Genomic DNA, 25643 nt, shown 5'->3' with positions numbered 1-25643 from the left:
AATGGTTTTTAGTTTTCTCCGCACTCTTCTTACGCGACTTGAAAATAGTGCCATCTAGTTTTATTATTTGAAACTGAGGCAAGATGTTGCCATGTCCAAAACAGCGTTTGATTACTTTTTTTTTTCAAGCAGTGCGAGGATCTATTTGCGTTATGTTCACCTAGATGGCAGTAATTCACAATACTACCAAAAATGAGATAGTAAATAGCGCTACTAGTGTGTTAGAGGAAGAAAGCACGACTTAATAACCACGAATTTCGTGGTGCGTCATATGACATTTCGTCATGACATGTTTTCTTGTGACGTTTGTCTTTCCTTCACCAAAGTGTTTTTTTCTGAATTGAACTGTGCTGTGCGGACTTGTAAAATATGGCTGGTGCTTTTTACAGCGAAAATAGTGATGTTTCAGCCATATTCTTCGACTTGGACAACACATTAATCCAGACAAGAAAGGCGGACACGAGAACATGCAATAAGGTAATTTTTGACTAATTTTTAATCGTTTGACATTGCCACGGTCATGGATGAAAGTTCGGAACGAAGTGCGCGCGCTGTCATCGCAGGTTTTCTACGTCGTTGTGTCGGTCCTCGATAGTTTTGCTTGTTCGTTACATCGCGTGTTGAGCGTTCCAGTGTGGGGTTATAAATAGATTTCATAGTTGGAGAACGTGAGCTCGACGTCCAGATTTAGATATTTTGGAAGAGAGTCCGCGCTAATTATAAACGTGATGTAGATCGAGCCGCCGTCAGACGATTCAACTGCGGCACCCTGCGCTCAGTGGAGCGCGAACTGCTGCGCTTTGTGATCGCATCGACCAGTGTTTAGTTTGTGACAATGGGTGACATATCGGAGCCAATTAAAAAATGCGTGCTCATTCTCAAGTCCGCGAAAAGCGACACCGAGAAGTTTGCCGCGCTCTTCATGGTGACCAAACTGGTGAAGAGCAAGGATTGCAACTCCCAGGCCAAGAAAGCTCTGTTTGAAGCCATTGGATTCAACTTCTTGAAGAAACTCCTGACCAGCAACAGTGTGCAAGATGACTGCCCACCCTCTGTGTACAAATCAGTGGCACTTTCAATCCTCACAACATTCTGCAATGACCCTGAACTATCAACCCACCCTGAAATGTTAGCGAATATTCCAGTTTTTCTCGATATTGTGCAAACATCTGACAATGATGATTACGATGATAACCTCATCATCATCAGTGAAGCATACACATGTCTCCAATGCATCGCAGAACATGAAGTTGGCCAAAAAGCACTTATTGAAGTTGGTGCCATTACCAAAATGTCAGAAATTTACTCACATCAAAGTTTCCAAACAGATGAAGCCCTTAATATCCTGGTAAAACTTGTGAGCCGATATGGTCCCGCTGCCTGGGGAAACGACCCCAAACCATTCCATGCTTTGGTCAACAAGATTGCTCTGGACTTTGCCACCGATCAGTCTGAAAGGAAGTTTGAATTGGCCACTATACTGAGTGCCTTACTTTATAGTTGCAACAAAACAACTGTTGTCCCGAGTTCCCAAGATGAAACTTGGCCTCAAAGCATTTACAAAGCACTGCATGATATTCTTACCAGCAAGATTGGAAAGAACCAAAGAGACCCTGCTCTGAAATTAGCTGCAAACATACTTGATTTGCTAGGTGTTGAGTGGGCCATAGAATGTGGTGAAGAAGAAAACCCCAAGAAATTCTTCCTCTTGTTGCTGCAATTGTGTGCCATTGAAGTGAGGATGCAGTTGGAAGATAGAAGTTTCAAACAGGCATTTTCTAACTGTGATTTAGTTACCTCTTGCTTTATTGTGCTAGAGTTATCAATTAACTACATGGCTACCGACCAACTTGATTTGGAACAGAAAGAAAAGCAATCTGTTTACACTAGTCTAAAAGGTGCATTCAATGCCGTTGTATCCATTTTGACAAAAGTGTCAAATGATAAGAACAGAGATAAATTGCCAGATGCTGAAAAAGTTTTTGTTTGTGCCATGGTGAGAGTACTAGTTGCATGGATCGCCCAAGAGACCACAGCTATGAGAGAACAGATTTATGTCCTACTTCCTTACATGTTTTCACTGGCAAATGACTCGTTCCATGCATACCGCTCTAGGAAGCTGGCCGAAAAAAATAAATCAGAAGGTGAACCGATGGACACCGATACCAGTCTTATGGGACAGATTGATTTATTGCGTTTGATGTTGCCTGCTCTCTGCCACTTGGTTGTTGAGGATAAGGCCAGAGATATAGTATTAAACTTAAAACAAGAAGATATTTTGTATGAGGCCATGAACTTCCATTGGTCCATTGTACATTACAAAAAACCTCCAGTGCCAAAGTCAGAAAGGGGCAAGGTGAAGACTCAACCTGAACCTGAACTTGATCCCAAAGTCTTAGAAGATATGAAAGATTCTAGAGCAGCTATGGTCAGCCTTTGCAATATTTTCATGAACCTTACAGTGCTAGCTCCAAAAGTAGTAGAGAACAGTATGTTGTTCAATACTCTTCTGAAATTCATTTTTAACAATTTACCAGAATTAAAGGACATCCCTGACAACCTTGTTCTTCATGGGCACTTGGCTGTATTAGGCCTTTTGTTGCTCAAACAACAAGCAAGCAAAGTCAAAAAGAATGACTTCTCAATATGCAGATACATTCAGTCAACAATTAGATTCCTTTGGGATGCTTACAACATTGATGAATCTAATGACCCCACAGCATTGGTAGTGTCAATGTCATACAGAGAACATTGGAATGAAATAGCAGATTTGTGGTTCCTGGGTATGCAAACTATGAGCGGTGTCCTAACAATGGTGCCATGGATATCTGAATTTGCCATAGAGAGTGGATGGGCTGCAGGCATTGCTGAAATGCTCGCTAAAGTCAAAGTTGGCACTTTACCTCCCAATGTGAAATCTGCATTTGAAGACTTCTTGTGTAGACTTGTAGACTCAAATGAAGGTGCTATCCCTGTCCTAAAGAAAGGTGGAGCTCTTAAGATGTGCAGAAATCATAGGTTGATGGATTTGGGAAAAAAGTTGTTTGGAGACTAAATGTTGTACTAACTTGCAATTTTGATTGTATGCCTACTTTTCTTATGTTAATAAATAATTGTTTTTCATTTTTTTAGCAAAAGTACTTAATTTTTTTTATTTTCTTCTACACAATCTTACATGTTTTCATACATCATCATAACACATATTTTACACTGTAAATAAATGTACTTACTAGATAGGTTTCAAAAACATTTTAATGTCTGCTATAAGCTATATCTGACCACTTTTTTAATGTTGTTATTGATGTAATAAAAGGATGATAAAAAATAATAATAAAGAAGTTTTTCAACTATCAAAAAGTTTTATTTAAACATTAGTAGAATAGTTTATAGAAAGCTGCTATTTCAAGGACATAAAGAACACACACCCTATATGCACAGTGCACACAGTCATGTAGTTAACATAATTCACAACACCAAAAGCAAGCACTAGACTGCTTTAATAGTATCAACACATGTAAATGTCTACCAGAGAAAAACTCACTTTATGTAGGTAGTAGGAAAAACACTATAGTAGCTGTGAAAGACGCGTATCAGCTTACAGAGCCGGAGCTGTGCCAACGCTGCAGGTGAGTGAACGAGCCGACCGCGGAACGTTGACCCCTTCTATTCCTGGACTAGAGATACTTCCTTGGAGATGCCACTAGTAATTGGATTTAAAAGCCCTAAATTGGCTCTGGTGTTATTTACGTCATACTTGAATAACCCAGAAATAGTGTGTTAAATTTAATTCACGCAAACAGGTGCTTTTTCAGGCATTGCATGTTATTCAGGCATATTTTTTATAGGAATAATTAACACTACTTGTACTTATTAGAACTACCTGCAAGTTCCGCGACAGTTGTCCATTTTCCGCCTTCTACCCACAATATTTTTTTTTCTTTAAATTTTAATTTCAAGATAATTTCATCCAATTTCCAGCTAGTGGAAGTTCTGCAGCAAGAGTACGGGCTGCCTCAAGAGACAGCTGTGGAAAGCGCCACGACGTTCCTCCGAGCGTTCCGGGCGCGGCCTGATGATGACTCCTTCGCGCTTGACGAGTGGCCCGCGCATCTTTGGCGCAACTCGCTGCCGAAGAACTACAGGCATATCGCAAGTGAGTACTTTCATACACTTCATCATCAGCCAAACCTTGGGGAAGCCATTAAAATGTACCTACTAACATTTACTGGTGGACAGTGACCTCCCCCAAGAATTTCATACGTTCATTAAAGGTGGACGCGCACCTGTCCGCGCCGCAGTCCTCGCATTTTCATAGCCTTGCGCACTTGCCGGCATCGCACTCGCCGCCAGCTTGTGAAGTCAGTATACCTACAGCATTTTAGGAAAATGTGCGGCGTTCGGTGCGGATAGGTGCGCGATGCTCTATACTATTTCATATAAAGTGCGATGACTGCGGCGCGGACAGGTGCGCGTTCACCTTTATACATAGGAAACACCCAGATGAATAAGCAGATAAGTTTAATCATGCACACAATGTGTAGGTACTCGTATTTTACGCCGAGTTGCCGATCGAACCCGCAATATTTATATTACATCAACCACTAAGCCAGATAGACATACATAATTTTGTTACACAGGCGTGTTGACATTCTTAAATTTATTTACGAATGTACAATTTTATCAATGTGGTCCAATTATACTAATGAACTCTAAGTAATGATCACTGCATTGAAGTTTAACTGTATTATTATTTACTGTAATGATTCACGGCAATAATGTAACGAGATTATTCAGTAGTCTCCAACTTATACCCTGTCAATTATCTGTGACTATAGTTTACACGGAAGGCACCGATACGGTGCCGTTTAATTTTGTTAAATGCACCTAAACGATATAAGAGACTGGTCCTAATGTTGACGAATTTGGATCAATATTTTTGATTTATTTGCGTTAATCTTCTGCGTAGTATGTACCTAACTTGTTATCTGTAGCGCTGTATTTGTTTGACACGAATTACGATATTACGAACAACATTTATTTAGTAATTTGTTATTTAATTTTGGTAGTTCGTAGATTACCAAATATAAATAAAAGATAACATTCCAGAGTGAAACAAACAGAACTTATAAAGGCGATTGCCCCCGCGACAGTGCTGCTACAATGACTTTGCTACCGAATATTATGCAATATTATTATTTAATTAATGTATCTGTATTATTAACACAACATTTTTATCGATAAACTAAATTGTATCCTAGTGTCTCTCTAAATTAAGAGTTCGCCTTTACAAAAAAAAAATATAGTGGTGGCAGCACTTTCGCCTTCCATCTTCTTAGATCGCGTCGTTACAATACAAAAAAAAACATAAAATATGATAAGTTCAGCTTATGTTCGGATACATGTTACAGTATCAACAATATTATTGGGTATCTAATTTTATCCTTTACATCTGCTCTTCATAATATTGCAAGTTTTAAATGAAACATAAACAGATAATGATATTTTGTACCTTATGAAGTACGCTATAAAGTTCTAATTTTCAAATGTGTGAATGTAAACACACGGATGTGCCCTTTATTTCATCAAATATATTAAATCTCTCTTCATCTTATTTACCTAGACAGAAATAGAATGAAATAAATACATCGCTGCCTGTGTCATGAAAAATTGTTTAAGCTTCTGCCAAATACCCTTGGGCCTTGGGTGGTAGGTACCTACAAGAGTTAGTCTCAAATGTAGTTTTTCATGCGAAAGGATGTAGTACTTTTTCTTCTTTCTTTCTTTTCAGCCAAATGACGTCCACTGCTGGACAAAGGCCTTTTTTTTTTTTTTTTTTTTTTTTTTTTTTTTTTTTCAGCCAAATGACGTCCACTGCTGGACAAAGGCCTCCCCCAAGGTTTTCCACAATGAACGGTCCTGCGCTGCCCGCATCCAGGCTCTTCCCGCGACCTTTACCAGATCGTCGGTCCACCTAGTAGGAGGCCTGCCCACGCTACGTCTTCCAGCCCGTGGTCGCCACTCGAGAACTTTCCTGCCCCAACGGCCATCGTCTCTACGAGCTATGTGCCCCGCCCACTGCCACTTGATTTTAGCAATTCTGCGAGCTATGTCGGTTACTTTGGTTCTCCTGCGGATCTCCTCATTTCTGATTCGATCACGCAGGGAAACTCCGAGCATAGCCCGCTCCATCGCCCTTTGGGTGACCTTGAGCCTTCTTATGAAAGTAGTACTTTTTACTTAATATCTATTATACTATATATGTCAGCTTAAAACGTCTGCAAAGAACTTGTCCGTCTCTACGAAAATACGCACTCATTCGTGTGAGCTTATATTTCTGTGACGTAACCGTACTACTAATTACATCTCTTATCAACCTAAACGTTTGATGAAACTAATCACGTTTTAATGTGGGTAGACCTCACGTGTGCGACACAGTGAGCAACAAATCTCTTCTACTTCTTCATCATAATTACAACTTCGCCGAATCATGTTTACTCCTTGGCAATGTGCCTAGGATGTCAGCATGTGCATACTCCCTACTCCCTCCCACTTTTGTGTTCCTTTGTCACAATGAAGCTATAATTAAAAGCAATTACTAGTCACAACAACAGACAAGTCACCACATTTACACAATATTGTGGGCTTTGTGACGTATGACCTTATGACATATTATTACGAAGCCCAGGGCCAGGGTATAGGCCGCTTTCTTCTTCAAACTTTATGTTGCTAAATATAAATCTATACCTCTATACTAATATTATAAATGCGAAAGTAACTCTGTCTGTCTGTCTGTCTCTCTCACTTTCACGTCTAAACCACTGAACCGATTTTGATTAAATTTGGCACAGAGATAGTTTGAGTCCCGGGAAAGGACATAGGATAGTTTTTTTCCCGGTTTTTAAAACAGGGACGCGCGCGATAGTTTTTCTGTGACAGACAAAATTCCACGCGGGCTAAGCCGCGGGCGGAAAGCTAGTCTTCAATAATGTAATCTGCGACAACTTTGAATATAGTTTTACGAGTCGAGTATTCAAAACTGAATAAAGCCTACGTACTTAAAGTCAAAATATTAAAAGAAAAGAATTGGAGCCAACTTTTCGACCACATTATGGATGTCGTTGGTTTTATCTGCAAAATGATTTCATGACTAGTTATAAACAACTCCTACGCACATGTGAATGAAGAATAACGTCATAAAACTGAGTTTTAGGTACTTTAGCTATTTTTTATGACTCCAAGGATTTGGCCCGGTGCCCTTGTTTCAATGTAGACTGCTATTTTATTGTTTGTTGTTCTGCAATTATGAAATTTAACCCACATTTTTTAGAAAAATCTGCGGTTTAGGTAATTAGGTACCAACACGATTGCAGCATAACTAATGACGACAGTTAATTAAGTAATCTGTTAAACTAAATATTATTTTTTATAATTTATTATGTTGGCTAAGAATTATTAATTTATCAAAGAAATCCAGTTATCTCCCTCATTTTGGGACGTCCCGAATCCTGAGCCATAGTAAATATTTTGCTCCCAATGCGAGAGTCGTCTATTTTCAACCGACTTCAAAAAAAGGAGGAGGTTCTCAATTCGACCCGTATGTTTTTTTTTTTTTTTTTTTTTTTAAGTATCAATCATGGTATACCTACATAAATATTAATAATTCGTCCTAATAAATAAGTAGGTAATTAGTAATTATTTTTCTACTTTTTTAGTGTAGGTTTTTTGGAGTCGGTTTTAATTTTTTTTATAAAATTTTTTAACCTGGAATGTCGCATTCCATTAAGTGTTTACAGAAGCATCAAATATTCCAGCAATAACACTATTAGTGATCGCGACTATATCCTTTTTTCTATTTTGTTGCAGAGAATATTTCAGCAGAATGGTTGAATTTGAGATTCAAAAATTTAGCATTAACAAATGATGTAATACATCTACTGGAGACCCTGCGGTACGTTAAATACTTCTTTGATACGATTAATATGATGTTATGCAGAAATATTTGAAACAGGCTACATAAATTTTATCCTGGATCCATAAAAAATATTTCTTCATGATATAAAATAATAAATATTATAGAATGATTAAATTTCAGGCATTTTTCTCTACTTTTATTACGGATTTCTAATTACTCAGTTTTTTCATTAATATTGTACGTTAATAATTATATGAATAAGTCGTATGTTAATAAAAATAGAGAAAAAAATTGATAATTTCTAATGCACTAGTTGAAAGGCTGTTCCAAGATGCCAATGTTATTAAAGGATAAGAAAAAATTGTTTAATTAGTTTAAAAAATAAGAAAATGTAACATCTTGGATCGGCCTTTCCGTGCTGAACTTTGCATGGTGTTATGTGGTACACTAAGATGTTTTATTCATTTCAATACCATCGTAATCAATGTCATATTATTACAACCTTCACTTCACTGTACATTGCGCAGTGCGTTCACTGTAGACAATCTCATACATCCACATGTTGTCTTTCTGTTATTCCAAATTTCATTCATTGATGTTATGCATGCCACATAATACTATGGATATCAGGTACTGATTAATAGAATCTGTCATAAAAGTCAGCTTCAAAGTATTGGGAAGGCATTAAAAGTTAGCAATTACATATTATTAATAAAATTACATTATGGATAAAATTGTTTAAATTAAAAATTGCTAATGTCTTCGCAATCGTATTGAGCTGGCTTTAAGCGCATGTTGCTAATAAATGACTTGTTTTTCAACAGTTCAGTTGTTGCTCAACGAGTGACTAAACTCGGGGCGCCGCGTGCGCAACACTTAGGTTTGAATTGTATTTATAAAATGTATGAGGGAGTACATCACGGAGAAGGTAATACCGTTACCTCAACAATGTTTCTTGTAAAACAGTGGATATGTTTCAGCACTAAAGTCCAAACTTGAAGTGATGAGAACTCATTGGTTTTAATTGATCCCTAAATACTTTAGTGCCATTGAAAAACAGGGAAATGTATCAACTGTCTTACAATTACCTAATTTAAAACAATCACGCTATGTTGAAGTATTTAAAGGCTTTCCACTTAAGTGCTTTTAGATGACAATTTATTCAGTAATAAAATATACTTTTATCAGAAGCCACTCAACATGGTAATAGTCGTAAGATTCATTTCATTGGCAATTTGTAGAATAATACGAATTGTTTGTGAAAAATCACCCTGTGTGTATTCAAGTCTTGAAGTGGTCTTGCATGATTCATAATAACAATATGTGTAATTTTAAAGAAAAATTACAAAATTAAGATCATGCGCATGACATTAAATTCGTTACGAAATTCTGTCATGCGAGATCATTGCGTTTGTGTTCCACGAGTTTAAATTTGAAAATTTAATCTCTGCAAGGTCATTTGCCTTGAGTTATATCGTGTGCTGAGTTACAGCATAGTGTGGAGCTGAAAATAACGAAAGGCTGGTCGATGAATGTGGTACAGGGAGGATTACCTTCTGGGTCTGATCACGAACGGGCCTTCGCGCGCCCAGTGGCAGAAGATCGAACGGCTGGGGCTCCGCAAATACTTCGACTGCGTGCTCGTGTCTGGAGACCTGCCCTGGGAGAAGCCAGACCAGGAAATCTTTCTGGAGGCCTGCAAGCTTCTCAACGTCGAGCCAAAGACCTGCATCATGGTTGGAGACAAGCTGGAAACTGATATCAAGGTAGATAAATGTCACATTACATATTCCGATTAGAAATACAATGTTACCTTGTCCCTATTTTGTCACGAAGTTCTAGGATCGATGCCTAGGTGGAACACATTGTGTAAAATTATTGTTGATTGTATTTTCCTCCCTTTGAATGTTATCCGATCGTCTGAACTCGATAACTGACACAGACTGACGAAAATTTCATTTATTCGGGAAATATAAAATAACAGACAAATTGACAATAATAATATACCTACCTAATATTGTAAGCAAACCTGTTCTTAATCATATTATTTTTCCTTTTTCCAGGGCGGAAAAGAAGCAGAACTAGGCGGTACAGTATGGATCCCCTTACAGAAGGATGAAGAATCGTCAGACTTGCCTGATTTCACTATTGAAAATGTCACAGAGCTACCTGAGGTTCTGCCAAATTCCCCCAAGCTAAAACGCTCTGCTCCCAAAGTTTGTTGATAATGCAGTAGGTAACACGCATATTTTGAGTAGATTGTCTAGAATCTGTTTTAAATCTCAATCGTCCACTTGAAATATGCGGTTTAGTTGTATTAGAGAGAATATGTGTATCTTATTTATGTACAGTCTCCTACTTTTGAACCACTTGCCTACATCTCATATAATGACGATTGTGATAGATATTAGTCGAATTTTCAATCATTGGATTATCTTTTGGTTTAAAATAAGTTTGACATAATGACTATATTTATGTACTAAAATAATGTCAAACATTGCTTTAGATAAAAGTTATTTCAAGATTGTTAAATCGGCCTTCACGATTTCCTGCGTATTTGTATGGGAGCGCGGAGGTGGCCCTCCATGTAACTCATACAAATGTTGGATAATTATTAGTCACACGTTCATTATAAGAGACATATTCTTTATCTGTTTTAGTTACCTTTGTATGTTTTACTTTTGATTATTTTTGCCAATTGAGGCTTAGATTCAATGTATGCGAGTGGGTACAAAAGTATGGGCTGTGCGTGTATCTTGTTGTCTACTGATGGTTTAATGTAAGCAGTATTCGAACAAAGTACAAACTTCAACTTTTAGTTACCATTAAAATTTCGCGGAGTTTTAATGAGTCTATTGCGATAATGCATAGTTTTAAAAGATGTTATTTTTATTGCATTAGCACATTTATATTTTCATATTTAGATTAGGCTACTTGACTAGACTCAATCGCTTGATTGAGGAACCTCTAATATTTTTTTACTATGATTAGATTTTGCAGCTTTTTTTAAAAAGGAATGGATATTTATCTATACAGTACAGTGTATCTATTTTGAGTTCTCGAAACGAGTGATAATATCTCTATCATTATAAAGTTAATTTTAAGACATTAAAACAAGGGTTTAAAGTAAGTATAAAGTATTTTTATACGAGAAGTATATTTTTATTACTTGAAATATAGAACTTCTATGTTAAAGACTATACATATTACAAAGTATCTTGAGATGTGTGTATGAATCATATTATTATGTACCTATCTGATTATGTATTTATTCTTCAATTTGTTGAGGTTGAGATGGAGGATCTTATTTTGGTTGTACTCTTTATAGTATTTTCTCAAGAGACTGTTTTTCATGTGATATTGATATAAGTAGTTGTTCGAATTTGTTTTTAGTGTTCTTGCTAAATAGTCAAGTCTATTTACTATTTTGAGTCATTGTAAATAGGTGTTTTTAACTTTTATAATACCGTTCCTTTGTTAACCATCCTTTTAGCTTCGACCTTTTATTCAAAGTAAATGTAGGGAAAATCTCGAAATTAATTAGTATTTTTGTAAGTAAGATAAGATGCAAATCGCTACTTCCTTATTTTTCCATTGAGGAGTAGGTATATTGATATTTGGAGGTCAATACAAAATAGTTTAGAAGTAGACTTGCGACTAGGTGCCATTATTGCTGCCACACAATTAGAAATTTATTAAAAATCTAAATTTTCCCTGTAATTCGTGAATTATTTTGATAATAAAAGTTTAGTTCGAAAAATAACTACATAAATTGTTTAATTTTTCAACCAAGTCCATCTATCACACAGACATCTTTCTTCATACCAGTTTACCTTATTAAAAGTTATGTTGTCTGCATGTGGGAGGAAATGAGAGAATAAGAAAGTTCAAACATGAAACTATAACTATAATATCTACAATTAAATAAATAACAATCACATACTATGCAGTTCTTAACATTTTGGCTTCTCGTTTTTCTTGCAGCATTTTTTTCTGTTCCTCCACTATCTTCTTCCTTTCTTCTAAGAATTCTCCATATTCCTGAAAACATAATATAATAAAATTGAATGCAATGGTGAAACATGAATTTTTATCTTATTTTAGAGCATTACACTTTTATACATAGAGACAATATGTATCATAATATTATTACACTGGACGGTACTCTCCAAAAGCTTCTTGAGGAATACACATACAAAATATAAGAGCACCAAAACCTCGCTCAGCACATACAATAGTAAATCAAATCAAAATATTTACCAAAGGACAAATTACACTTTTACTAGTTCTCAAAATGAATATAGGTAACCAATAGGCAAACTGTATTTTACCTTTGCATCTAACTCCTTCACTATTTCAATACCACAAGTCCTGGCTGATGCTATCAGCATAGTGCAGATTTCTTCTAAAGATTTCCATTCAAGGGGTGGATCTTGTGACTTGATTTTGGCTATTTCATACAGATGTTTCAGGGTTATTTTGCCACATATTTCTTTCACTGAAATGATTTAATTGAATTTTATTTTTAACAAATAATTCTGTATCACACTCGACATGAATTGGAAACAATAAATATAATTTTCATTAGACAATAGTCTTAACTGTTTACAATCATGATGTTGTATTTTACCTTAGTGCAACCACAAATTAAAAGTACTTTCACTTACCAGGCTCCATAGCTCCTCTATTAACTCCAGCGGCCTGCAGTAGGAAGTATGAAGCTGGAGGTTGATGAATAGTGAGCTGATAAGATCGGTCCGAGTTAACTTTCACTCTTGTTGGTAATGGTATGCCAGGCTTGATGTTAGCTGTACGCTCGTTGAAGTCTTTGCAGAACGCAGCGATGTTGATATTCCTCTAGAAATCGTAAAAACATTAGGTAAAAACACCTTAACTGAATTTATTTTTATGACCAAGATTTATTAGACTACTCGAGACCGGATTTTATGAGTGAAACTAGGTTGAATTATGTAACAACTCAATAGAGAACTCACCTGTCCCAGCATTGGACCCAAAGGAGGACCAGCAGCAGCCATTCCTGCTGGAATATGGGTTCGTAGTTTGGACGAATGGTCTACCTTATCTGCTACTTTTTTCATAGATTTAAGTCGAGCCACTGATTTAGACATATCGAATTCTTTAGTTTACTTCGATGTATTGATAATAAAACCCTTTGTTTTGGTAATTTTCTTTCCAAAAAACTTCTAACCTAAAAATTTGTGCAATTTGACATTGACAATAAAAATCGACTTTTTTTTTTTTTTGTTTTCGTTCTTTCCTCTTGCAGGAAAAGGCAAAGGCATTCGCCATACAGCCAAAATCGACTTTTTTTTGATTTGATCACAATCACAGATGAGTTTCATGCAAAATGGAGACGTTATAGGTTTTTTGCCTTTACCAAAAACATGATGTGAATGATAGTGTCTCCTTTATTGTAATCTCGATGTCATACTATCAAAGACTAGAAAAAAAACCTGGCAAAACCATCCGTTGCAATCACGTTACAATCCAACTAGCCTCTTGGAAAAAAACAAACGTCAAACAGACTGTCATCGAGTTTTGTCATCATATTTTTTGTGGATGGAAATAAATTTAATTTTTGGTTTTAGACGTAGAAAGGAATAATAAATTTCATTTATTTCTACATCTTCCGTTCAAAATATGACATAGCACGTTTCTTTTATAGTGTATTGATGCGTAGATATGCAACTTCTATACACGCAAGTTTTAAATAATTAGTACGTAGATCAAGTGCAGAATGTGGTCGTTTTTCTCAAGAGATCCTGCAAAGGATTTCGCTTTCGACATCGGAGAACCTGTACGTGGCTTAGAAGATAGATCAGTATGGTCAATGCACAAGGGTAAAAAGAGAAGCACTCAGGAGGAGGTGTCAATATTCTTGTTCGATGTTCAGAAAAGTTCGGAGACGCAATTTGACATAGCTAAGGCCTCTCTTAAAAAACTAAAGACTATGAGACACCCTAGCCTTTTACATTATTTAGATAGTGTTGAATCTGAGAAATTTTTATATGTAGCTACAGAATATGTAGAGCCTTTAGCCACTCATATAGAGGATATGAAATTACAAGGCCAACAAAGAGAGTTATTCCTAGCGTGGGGTATTTTTCAAATTACTGTAAGTATTGTTCTATTACTTCTATTTATTACTAGCAAGTATAACTCCTGCTTTATGGGGCTATTGTGTGAATTGAAAAAAACATAAACAAAATTCCCTCCATCAATGGTATGAAAACCAAAACCTGTACATTCACACACTTTAGCCAACAACCAACAGGATGTAGTTTCTTATCAATTCATTTTTGTAATACCAGAAATTTCTTTTGTCTCTTCTTTTGAATTTAATCACACTCACTTTATTCATTTCTACTTTAAACTAATTATTTTTTTCTTTGCAGAGAGCATTGTCATTTCTCAACAACGATGGCAACATGAGGCACAACAATGTATGCTTATACTCAGTGTTCGTCACACTGGCCGGTGAGTGGAAACTAGGGGGCTTTGAGTATCTGACGTCACAGGGCCAGGAAGGCTCCAATCCGATACCGTTAAAAATAATGCCATCTCTAGAAATATATGATCCTCCAGAGAAGAAGGATCCAACCAAATTGAAGGCAATCACTAAGTGGTAAGTTGTATGGTGTTATAAACTCGTAAAAGTTAACTCCTCAATATGATTGCGCCAACAAACACTATTGAAAATGGTAATTACTTGCATTTCTATATTTATAGTGTTTGTTGCAGCAGTCAAATAGACTTGTAATCTTACAAACACCTTATTTCAGTAATGGTTACTGAGTAACCTATAAAAATATTGTAACCTGAGCTCTCATGAAGTATATTTAATACCAGAATAATTGTAATAAACACTATTTCCTACTTTTTAAGTTCTTCAGACATGTGGGGCTTAGGGTGCCTAATATGGGAAGCCTTCAATGGACCATTAAAGAATCAACCAGCGCTCAAGACTGTTGATAACATCCCCAAACAGCTAGGCACATTGTACTGCGAGCTAGTCAGTGCTAACCCAGCCTCTAGACCGAATCCAGCTGACATTATTACCAGGTAATATTACAGGTTATTACCTACCTCTCTAGTTTCAAATTAAGCAAATATTTCACTACAGAAACTTATGTAAACACTAACTTAACAGACATGAATATGTATATTATAAACAGCCATGACTGGATGTTTTTTATTGTTTTTACCACTCAAAATTATCACCTTGTGAGATTAAATCTCCATCTGCATCTGGTATGTGCATTACTAGACTAGCAACTAGGTATATAATTTTAATGCTCTAAATCAGACTTATCTATTGATCTTATCTAACTTTTACCTAATCGTCATTTTCTCTCTGTGAATCATCAGTAAGGTATGATGAAAATATGGTTTTCTTGTAGATGTCGCAAAATGGGAGGCTATTTCAAAAATGACTTGATTGATTCAATGCTGTTCTTAGAAGAAATTCAAATCAAAGATAAGGCAGAGAAAGGGAAATTCTTTTCAACTTTAACATCCCAATTGGATAATTTCCCAGAAGCTGTGTGTGTACACAAAATCTTGCCATCTTTGCTGACAGCATTCAACTATGGGGATGCTGGTTCGGCCGTTTTGGCGCCTATGTTTAAGGTATGTTTGCAGCATTTACGTTTAAATTAATTTAAGCATTACGTTTAACGCGTTTTAATAATGAATAGCAGCAATGTAACAGACTTTTTTGTCATTTAGAATCTGACAAATTCTGCGTTTTATGGAGACAACTACTGTCTGCTTACCAGACATAGAGACTAATGAAAGCTGCAAGTGTCAGGAAAAGCCAGCCATGTGTGTCGATTAACTCACTAAGGATTCGTTTCTTATTAGAACATAGATATACTAATTATAGTTTTTATTTCAGTTAGGAAAACTGCTAGACGACGCTGACTATCAGAAACAAATTGTGCCATGCGTAATTAAGCTGTTCGCGTCCAACGACAGGACGACGAGGTCGCGACTGTTACAGCAGCTGGACCAGTTTATAATGCACCTTCAGAATTCCACTGTGAGTAGTTCTTTTCGTCAAATTACTTCAACATTAGTAGATAGATACTCTTTCATGCACATCACACAAAACTACTATAATTTCCGCTCTAGTTAGGTCTAATAGCAAGAAAGATCTCTCTTCCAGGGACAGGCAGTGCTCTTTTAGTAGTATTACTCTTGAAGTAAATAGGTACTTTAAGATAAAACATGGCTTCATGCTTGTAGAAGAATACATTTAATCCTGTGATTGTTTTGAATATTGAAACTGTATAAATCACAGTCCTAAATTGCTTCATTTACGAGCACATAAGGTCAATAGCCGACAATACGACAATAAAACTTCGCGTGATACCATTAACTAATTGATCAGACCTCATTACTTAGCAGCCCATAGCAACTATGTAAAATACCGCCATCAATTTAGATACGAACACATTGTCGCAATCGCATTTATCTTGTGCGGAAGCCATTGACCTAAATTAGAATCTCAATTTCAGTGATACATACTTAGTATGAAGTTATATTAATTTATTGTACCATAATAACAGTATTTTTCACTACTCGGATTTCAGTTATACCAATTAATTTACATAATTTGTTTCAGTGGCCTTTGTTATGTTAGGTTTAATTTCCAGATGTTATTTAAGTAAATAATTGATTTCAAAACAATGCTAACTTGATAACATTGTACAGATGGCACAATAAGCTAAATACTTTAACAAAGTATTTCAACGAATTTAAACAAATGCATGGGTTGTGGCAAGGGCTTAGCGCCTCATCATCATCATCATTTCAGCCACAGGACGTCCACTGCTGAACATAGGCCTACCCCAATGACTTCCACATCGCACGGTTGGTAGCGGCCTGCATCCAGCGCCTTCCATCCAGCTTGTCGTCTAAAATCGATAAAATGCCACGATAACAGTATCGTGTCGCGCATCCTTTCTCATATTTCATCTCTCTCTCTCGGTCTCTCGTCCCTTAGCTATATTCCAGTTACTAGCGGCCGCTCGCGACTTCGTACACGTGGATCCCGTTTTACCCTCTTAGAGGGGTGGAGTTTCGTAAAATCCGTTCTTAGTGAGCACCTACGCGACGTTCTAAAAGGACCCCCATGCAAAATTCGAGACTCCTAGCACTTGTAGTTTCTGAGATTTCGTAATGAGTGAGTGAGTCAGTCAGTGACCTTTCGCTTTTTACCCGACTACGGCAAAGCAAAAGGAGGGTTACGTTGCTTAAACCTACCTACCTTAGCACTTTGACAACGTGTGACTGCGGTTTTCCAAACATGAAAATTACTATGCAACTACATTAGCAACTTTGTTCAGTTCAGTATTCTGAAAATCTTGTTTTATACTTTTTCAGCGTCGTTTTTTGTCGTAGTTGGATTTTAGTTTTATAGATATGTCACCGTAAGATTGNCCGGAGCTATTATTCGTAGGACTAGTAATTTTCTTTCACTAATTGTTTTTATTTTATTATTCACTATCTGAGTTTAGTTAATTTGAACGTCAGTTTGGGTCTCTTATCGCAATCACATGAGTGCACGCATGGGATTGTGCTAAAAGGCTGTGATCTTTCTAACATTTGTGAATTTTAACTTCAAGAAACGACGGTTTCACTTTGGTTCCTTGTAAACTGTCATACATTGAACTTACACCACTGACATTCCAGATGATTACCATGGAATCGACTAACATTTGTGAATTTTAACTTCAAGAAACGACGGTTTCACTTTGGTTCCTTGTAACTGTCATACATTGAACATATACCACTGACATTCCAGATGATAACCATGGAACCGAACATGGATGAACCAACCTGGTGAGGGTCAGCCTCAAGCTGCACCTCAGGGCTCCGAGAATCAGCTTCCTGCGGACCAGGGCTGCGATGACCAGCCTTTGGCGGGTCCGAGCTGCGCAGATCAGTTTTCAAACGTCGGGGAGGTTATGCTGCGCGCGGAAGAAGCCGTGGCTGATGGGGAGCAGGCAGCGGTCGAGGACGCCGCACGATCAGGAACGGCCGTCTTAGAAATAACACCCGCTACGTCAGCGTGACGTCATATCGTTCGATCCTGTTGTCTCTGTCTTAGAGAGGGAAGGCACGAGAAACCGGCCGCCCCGCGCACCGCGACACTTTGCTCGAGCGCTTGGCTGTGACGGACGTTCTCTCGGTTCAGGGACTGTGATATTTGTGACCTAGATCATTATTTCTGGCATAGGCATATTTCTTTGTTACATTAATTTGATTTATGGAATTATTGGTTTCGGTTATGTAATAAATCGATATCTGCTGGTGCCGTACATTACTTTTAAAAAGCACTCTCACCTCTGATCTTTAAGACTAGTTTAATCATTATGTGCACTATGTGCTTAACAATGACTTGTGTGAGCAGTAAATAATTAAATAATGTTAAATGGTGGTGGTAAATAACTAATGTAAAACCTAATAATATTAAACATATTCACTATAAAATCAACGATATCAAAGTGGCCAATGTATGATAGGAGCAGACATCATCTGCCCGATCACTAGGGACAATATTATTGTTCAATGTTAAATTTCCTCAAGGGTAGAACTCAATTTACGTGGGTAATTAAATCCTGGACAGGCTTTCACGGCTAGCTGCAAGTATTAATTCCATTACCCGGCGAGTTAGCGGCCCGCCTAGGGTTGCCAGGTCCAAAAAAACAAAAGCCGGACTTGGCGTGTAATTTGGCCGGAAATTTTACCCTCAAAGCTGGACATTCACGGCGTACATAAGATATGCTGAATTTTCTAATGGGTTAATAATCCTACATTAGGTATATTAGCAAATAAGGCCCTGCAGCCACATAAAAAGCCCAACAAAAGCCGGACAGGCCGGACGAGAAAATATTTGGCCGGACACGTCCCTAAAAAGCCAAACATGTCCGGCTAAAACCGGTCACCTGGCAACCCTAGGTCCGCCGGCTTGAAAGCCCTCATTTAGCTGCTCTTGTAGGCTGCAATTGTATGAGCTAAATTCAAATAATTTGTCCGCTATGAGAAGCTGGTTGGAAAGAATATGGATGGAAAAGAAAAGAGGCTTGAATTGGCTAATTAAGATCAATTAGAAACTGCTGGGGGTTTAGACAAAAAAGGTTTCAATAAAGACACTGTAGATATTAAGATATGATTCGTAGTCGTAGATAAGACAAGTTATTATTAGTGTGAAAGAAAGCATAGCTTAGGTACCTATTTGTAAAAAGTTAGTGCATTTTCACTGACTCTCAGTGACTGACGACATATGGATTATGGATGCATAAATTTACTTATGAGTTCCATGGAGAGATACGTTTTATATGTATAACACGTCTTTGGTTGTGTTGTCAACTGACGCTGACTTTACCGTAATGAAAACTTCTTTTGTTTTCAAACGCTCACTTTTATAAAAAGCAGCCAATCTCGTAACTTTTACTTCGAAAACTTCGCGATTATCAACTTTACACCCAACTTTATTGCGAGATTTGTACAGTAGCATATTATCCTTTCATTCGATGTACAATAGCAGATACATTTAAAATGTCTATGCCAATAACAAAAACAGTCACCAATAATAAACAATAAAAACCGGTCAGACATTTCTTTCAAACAAAGCGTCCACCGCAATTTAGTTAGCAGAAAACTCAGCTAGATACAAACCAGATTAGAGTTGTTAATGAACAGGCCAATTAGCTATGCTTCATTAGCCGGCACACTTAGCACTAAACCGATGTGCTTGTTAAATCTAGCACTTATCACATTATCCGTTGCAGAGATGAAATTTCACTGCATTATGTAGAGCTACGGACGCCCGGTCACGGGGCGTAGTGAGTTTACGTTAAACGCATTCGATGTCGATTGCGTTAAAAAGTGACATTAAGGCTGGGTTCACCATCTTATTTTAACTTTGACAAACGTCAAAATCTGTCAAACTCCATACAAAAAGCACCGGTTATCGTCATAGTTACGGTCAAAGTTAGGTAGTGCAACTCAGCCTAAATGTATGACGGATCGTACAGCGCCCCTAGCGGAAACTTTGAAGAATAATTTTCATGTATTTCTAACGCGCTCGCTAGTGACGACATTTAATGTAAACTCACACTAAGCCCTCAGTTCGGAAAAGTGAACTTGAAACCATTTAATATTAAAGCCAGTGTCTTAATTGTAACCTACACAAACAGTATCATAGTTGAAACTATAAAATCTACCTGATGAAATAAGTTTATGTAGTTAAAAATTGTCCATAGTTTCTACGTTAAAATCGAACAAAAATATCCTCACAAAGTAAAATAAATAAATAAATTTATTATAAGCTTGAGTTTTTTTTTTAATCCACAACGAGAAAGCTCTTGGCCTGTATCTCACCTGATGGTAAGGCCTGACATTAATCGTCGTTTTTAACCACGATTATGGATTTCAATAAATTGTAAATCTTTGTCAGAACACTTCCATGTGTTTTTTCGCTGAACAGATTTTTTATAATTAATTAGATTAATTAAACTACCTAAATTGTATACTTTGTCGTCAATGAAATAAAGATTTCACCCCGGCTCTTTGCCAAATGTGTACAATCCGTTCGATTTTATACGCAAGTTTCGGAAAATTTATCCTATGAAGGCGGACGAATTGCGACGCTACGAGCATAGTAATGCTACGGACTACGAGCCGTGCGCTACTACGAAATCAATACGGTTTTACAAATTAGAGTCGGAGCAGTTAAACATTGTTTAGTCTTCGTTAGTAATTGATGCTTTCATAGCTAGTTAATATACTATTTGTAGTCCAATATACGTAGGTAGTCCTCATTTTCAACAAGGTCTATGAGGTCAACTTTCGGATCTTTTTATTAGAGCCCCGTACTTTATTTCTTCTTATCATATAACAGCATTAATATTATGACATGCATCATCAGGTGAACCTTACTCTAAAACACTGCATGGTTGCAAGATCATGGTACTTTTGCTAATGTATCATCCCTTTACATTTTTTATAATTATAGAAATACGCGTTTTTTTATGTGACAGGGGGCAAACGAGCAGACGGATCACCTGATCATATTCAATTAAAAAGTACAGAAATACATCAGTGCTTCCTTTTCTGTTCTTATTTCGTTTACAAATATCTAGTACACACACACCCATAAAGCGATGCGATTACTAAGCTTGCACAGACCGAACGTTCAGCGAATGTATTCCAACATCTTCAATGGATGCGCAAGCTCTTTCAATGTGTGAGCTTTTAAACGCGACCTACATTCCGGAGCTGTGCATTACACTTTTGAGCTGTCTTTCTCAAAGTGGGTGAGAATGCCCCTTGGGCGCTGAAAGCCCCGAGGGCGGTAAGGCAAAATCATTCGTCGACTGACCCCGCAGTTCCAGTCGCCGAATTGATTTTTTGATTTGTTTTTCTTCCCGCAACTGGGCCCATTATCAATGCGTATAAAATATTATATTGTTAACAATTTAAATTCATTTTTAACAATTGGTGGGTGCTGTTGACGGAATTAACAAAATTAAAAAGTCATTTTGGCGACTGGCTCGCCAACAACCTTGGGTCCAGCTAAAAACCGGGTGAGTGTGAAAGACTTATACCTGATTTCACCATCTATCCCTAATTTTTAAGTGACCCCTGGTTAAAAATTAGGGATTGATGGTAAAAACGGGCATTAGGCTAAGTTGCACCACCTAACTTTGACCGTAACTAAAACGATAACCGGTGCTTTTTGTATGGACTTTGACAGATTTTTGACGTTTGTCAAAGTTAAAGTAAGATGGTGCAAGCAACCCAGCCTTCGTGTTTTAAAATTCACTGAAATGTTCATATTATGTATTTGTTACTGTAAAAGCTCGAATTGCAGTAAATTCTAAGATATTCCAGTAAAACCTAAGATCTACCAATTCCTAATGGTAAATGTCCCAAAAGGTTTACGATTCGAACTCTTACCACCATTTCGTTGGTAAATCTTTGGATTTACATTAATGGCACGGTAAATGTTGAAAAACAAAACAAGCGTTTTTGACAGGTAACAATCGGTCTTATCTACGCATTACACGAGCGCAGCCTTTTTGTATTAATATACGAATAATTTAAGAACTAAAAAGAAAGACCACGGCATCACTTTTCATTTTAATACAATTAAACAAACCATGATGCCACTGCCTTGTTTTTTCTTTAGCAACGTAAGATCATGTCATATAAAATAATACTGTAAAGTTTCATCTAAATCAGTTCAGTAGATTTTGCTTGAAAAGAGTAACAAACATCCACACAAACTTTCGCGATTATAATATTAGTAGGATGCATGCAGTACAAAATTTCAGTGTCCTAGATAGGCTAGATACCTAATTATGATATTTACAGGTATGCGCTACTATCAATGCTGGGTTATTATAGTTCCGATTTTTTCCACTTCACATTTCGTCCATGCCATGGACGAAATAACAAAAATGATAATCCCATGGACTCCATGGTATTATCACTTCTGTTATAATCTTATTAATTAAAAGTTCTGTAAACTTGTACGAAAACAACATCGTTGGTAATGAGTCAGAAGGAATAAAAAAGGGAAACGTAAAAATGTGAACACCAAAACACAAGAAAAAGAAATGATTGCAAATAGTTTAAATAAGTTGGTATTAGTTTGTAGGTACTTATTACTATCATATGATACCTTTATAATACTGTGTAGGTACCTGTTTTGTCTAATAGTTGATGAAAGTAAGTAATTAAGAATTACTCATTGTTTTATTCCTAAAACCAACATCTACCAGCTGACAGAGGTAAAACCTAGCATATACTGAATTCAAATGGTAAAAGCTCGAAAAAGTCGTCGTATTTTCAGAAATACTTACATTTACCAACTCATGTCGGTAAATCCTAAGACTTACACTTAAATCTTAAGATTAACCGTAGTTCGAGCTTTTACAGTAACATATTCATGTAAAAAATATGTCCTATTTTCAAAGTAGGCGGTAAACGAAATAAGTTTGAGAACCGGTTCAGAGTCTATTCGGGAACACCCCGAGGGAATTGATGATATGTCAGAGGGTGGCCGTATTCGCGGGAAACCGAATAGTCTCAAAGATATAATGGGAGTGCCACTATTTTAAAACGGGATCGTTTGCCACGTAGGCATGAAAATGCTATTATAGGTAAATGTTCCATTTTGGAAGCAACCTCCTTTGAATTTAAAACGTGGTCGCATTTATTTTGTAGGTTGGATACAGTCGTCTTTGTAGTTTTAAAAGAAGGAACTTTTTGAGGTGATTCTGGTAGACATTTTGCGATTTTTGCTGATCGTACACCATTTCAAAAAGCCCTTCTTTTCATTAGTTTTTTTTACACAACAATGACAAAATTCGTAATGAATAGTGGCCATTAATTTACTTAAACTCTCGAAATAAAATATTGTATACTTTTATGTTCGATTCCCGGCCGGGCAGAAATTGAAATGATGGATTTTAATTTCTGTGACGGGTCTGGGTGTTTTCTATGTATAATATAAGTATGTTTATATCCGTTGTCTAGTACCCATAGTACAAGCTTTGCTTAGTTTAGGGCTAGCGACGCAGTGTAAAATGTCCAAGAATATTTTTTTTTATCTTGACGTCAGTTAAGTTTTAAATGTTGTTCTTCAGTGTAGTCATTATGTAACATTATATTACCGAATTTCTTTACCAGATTATACAAACGCATTTCCAAAAATATGAATTACATTCCATAATAGAAAATTGTTTCATCAATATCGAAGCTATGAAGCAAATGTGAGTAGGGAAAGTCAGGCGTCGTACACAACACAACCGAAGCGGCTGCGGGTGACAAGCCGACCGCACGATCGCGCTTGCATGCACGACAATACATGTTCAGCTTGAACAAATCCCATGGGAATAGGGTAGAGTTTTAGACGTATAAACTAAGAGATGGGACACCCTAGGGCTCCGTGTTGGGTCCTCTTTTGTTTGTTATTAATGTTTTTCAATAAATTGCAGAATATTGTTTGCAGGTACTTGCTATAGTTGCTATGTACATTTAAGTGATCATATTGAAGTTAGAGGTCTAAAAATTCAAATTCAAGAAATTTTCTAGCGGGCGTAGACTCTACGCAACAAATAACGCAAGCTACTGACGTCCGAACGTATTGAAAGCCGAGGGCAGAGCCTATATCTTTACATTTATCAAATTATCTGTATGAGAAAAATAGATATTTACTTAATATCAGCTTCAAATATAGCACAAATGAAAATCTACTTCAAGAACAGTTTCATTTTACGCAACCTAATTGAATACTCGTCATCACACAACAAAAACAATTTGGCAAGGCAGCATAAATTACAAAGTTAATGAGCAAATTCTTGTTTATCTGGTATTATACTCGTCGGGACTTTGTTTATAGGAGATTCCGTCTGTTCATTTTGCTGTTTACCATATAATTTGTTTACGAAACTTCAAAAGTTATTATTGATGTCGTAAATAAATGCCTTTCAGCTTTACTTGAGAGTTTTCCTTCTTCGTGAATATTTACGGAATCTTTCACTTATTACAAATATGTCAATTTGTGTTTCTCATCTCAGGAATAGCAAATTCAGATTCCGGCCCTTCCTATACAGTTTAAATGTAACTAGTATAGACGTTAATGATCCCTATCTTAATACAGCTCCTATTGTTAAATGTAATTTTTTCGTTAAGATACCATGAGCATTGTTAAAGACACAATAAAGTTATTTATTATTATTCCTTTATTCATCTTACTTTCTTATTTTTAATTTTTTCTTTTTACAATGTAATTATTATCAAAAAATAAAAATACATTATAAAAACAAAAATCTTAAAAATAGTTAACCCGCTGGCAGCGGAGCAGGGCCCAGGCTACCGGTGGTCAGGGTCACAGGCTTATTATTATTATTATTATTTTATGTTCTTCTAATTTCGTTGAGGGTCCAATGACAGTTTAATTTCCCCCCGAGACAAATTGGCCTTCATTGGTTAGGGGTTTTTGGCAGTAATGCTGTAGATCCTGGCTATACAGAAGTTGCAGTGGTGGGAACGAGAGGTGGAAATAGTCCCGAATACCAGATCCAGACCATAGAAGAAACAATTGTTACTATGTTACCTAATGGTTTTGTAGGGACAAAATTGTTAAAATAACACCAAAAACGAACCAACAACTGAAAACTATTTCGAATACAAAACTATTTTCGAGAGCAACAGATAAAAGCAAACTATCGTAACTATTTATTCAACAAAACAAGCCGGTGTACCTTGCGATAGTCTCGAACGGTACGAAAGTAAACACCCCGAAAGTTTCGGAGTCGGTCGATATCGCCAAGACGTTTCTAACGTCACGGCGTGACGTCAACGTTACGGTAACGCCATTCAGATTCAGCTTTGTGGTAAAGTTAAGAGCGTGCTTTGTACAGGATTATGTTGGAGGATAATTAATTTTACAAGTTGTTATTGAGGTAGCGGTACAACATTTTCACTTCTGTAATATAACGATTTTCTGTGGTAATGGGTGGATTATTTTATGGTCGACACGGGTTATTTGCAGTTTCAAGTCTCGCTGCAGACAAATATTAGTCTGATGTCATGTGATATGAAAGCATGAATATGAATAGTTGTCATTTAGCAAGCCCTGTATAGTTTGAAGCTACTCGTATGTAATTTGTATGATAGATCGCACAATTTA

General features: G+C 36.7%; 4 protein-coding genes across 4 annotated transcripts; 3 read left to right on the top strand and 1 right to left on the bottom strand.

Annotated features, from left to right (window-relative positions):
* The first annotated feature begins 285 nt into the window (after window positions 1-285).
* LOC114363507 (N-acylneuraminate-9-phosphatase) lies at window positions 286-11589 on the top strand. Its single transcript, XM_028319239.1, has 5 exons — window positions 286-477; window positions 3979-4153; window positions 7864-7948; window positions 9456-9678; window positions 9976-11589. The coding sequence occupies exons 1-5, from the start codon at window positions 370-372 to the stop codon at window positions 10135-10137; spliced, it is 753 nt and encodes a 250-aa protein (XP_028175040.1). The 5' UTR covers window positions 286-369; the 3' UTR covers window positions 10138-11589.
* On the top strand, window positions 537-3236 carry Neurochondrin (neurochondrin). Its single transcript, XM_028319238.1, has one exon. The coding sequence runs from the start codon at window positions 836-838 to the stop codon at window positions 3053-3055; it is 2220 nt and encodes a 739-aa protein (XP_028175039.1). The 5' UTR covers window positions 537-835; the 3' UTR covers window positions 3056-3236.
* Window positions 11590-11798: 209 nt separating the features above from the next.
* On the bottom strand, window positions 11799-13156 carry mRpL11 (mitochondrial ribosomal protein L11). The gene is made up of 4 exons (XM_028319240.1): window positions 12907-13156; window positions 12580-12769; window positions 12244-12410; window positions 11799-11953 (listed from the first exon to the last, which is right to left on the bottom strand). Exons 1-4 carry the CDS (start codon window positions 13039-13041, stop codon window positions 11855-11857), a joined length of 591 nt encoding a protein of 196 aa, XP_028175041.1. The 5' UTR covers window positions 13042-13156; the 3' UTR covers window positions 11799-11854.
* A 289-nt stretch (window positions 13157-13445) lies between these two features.
* On the top strand, window positions 13446-16070 carry yata (N-terminal kinase-like protein yata). Its single transcript, XM_028319226.1, has 5 exons — window positions 13446-14048; window positions 14329-14558; window positions 14819-14995; window positions 15334-15562; window positions 15831-16070. Exons 1-5 carry the CDS (start codon window positions 13671-13673, stop codon window positions 16068-16070), a joined length of 1254 nt encoding a protein of 417 aa, XP_028175027.1. The 5' UTR covers window positions 13446-13670.
* Window positions 16071-25643: the final 9573 nt, after the last annotated feature.

The sequence above is a fragment of the Ostrinia furnacalis genome, unplaced genomic scaffold (genome assembly GCF_004193835.3).
Source record: "Ostrinia furnacalis isolate ACB-3 unplaced genomic scaffold, ASM419383v2 OfSCF7157, whole genome shotgun sequence".
Lineage (NCBI taxonomy): Eukaryota > Metazoa > Arthropoda > Insecta > Lepidoptera > Crambidae > Ostrinia > Ostrinia furnacalis.
The sequence above is the reverse complement of the archived record's forward strand: the minus strand, read 5'-3'. Positions and strand labels throughout refer to the sequence as shown.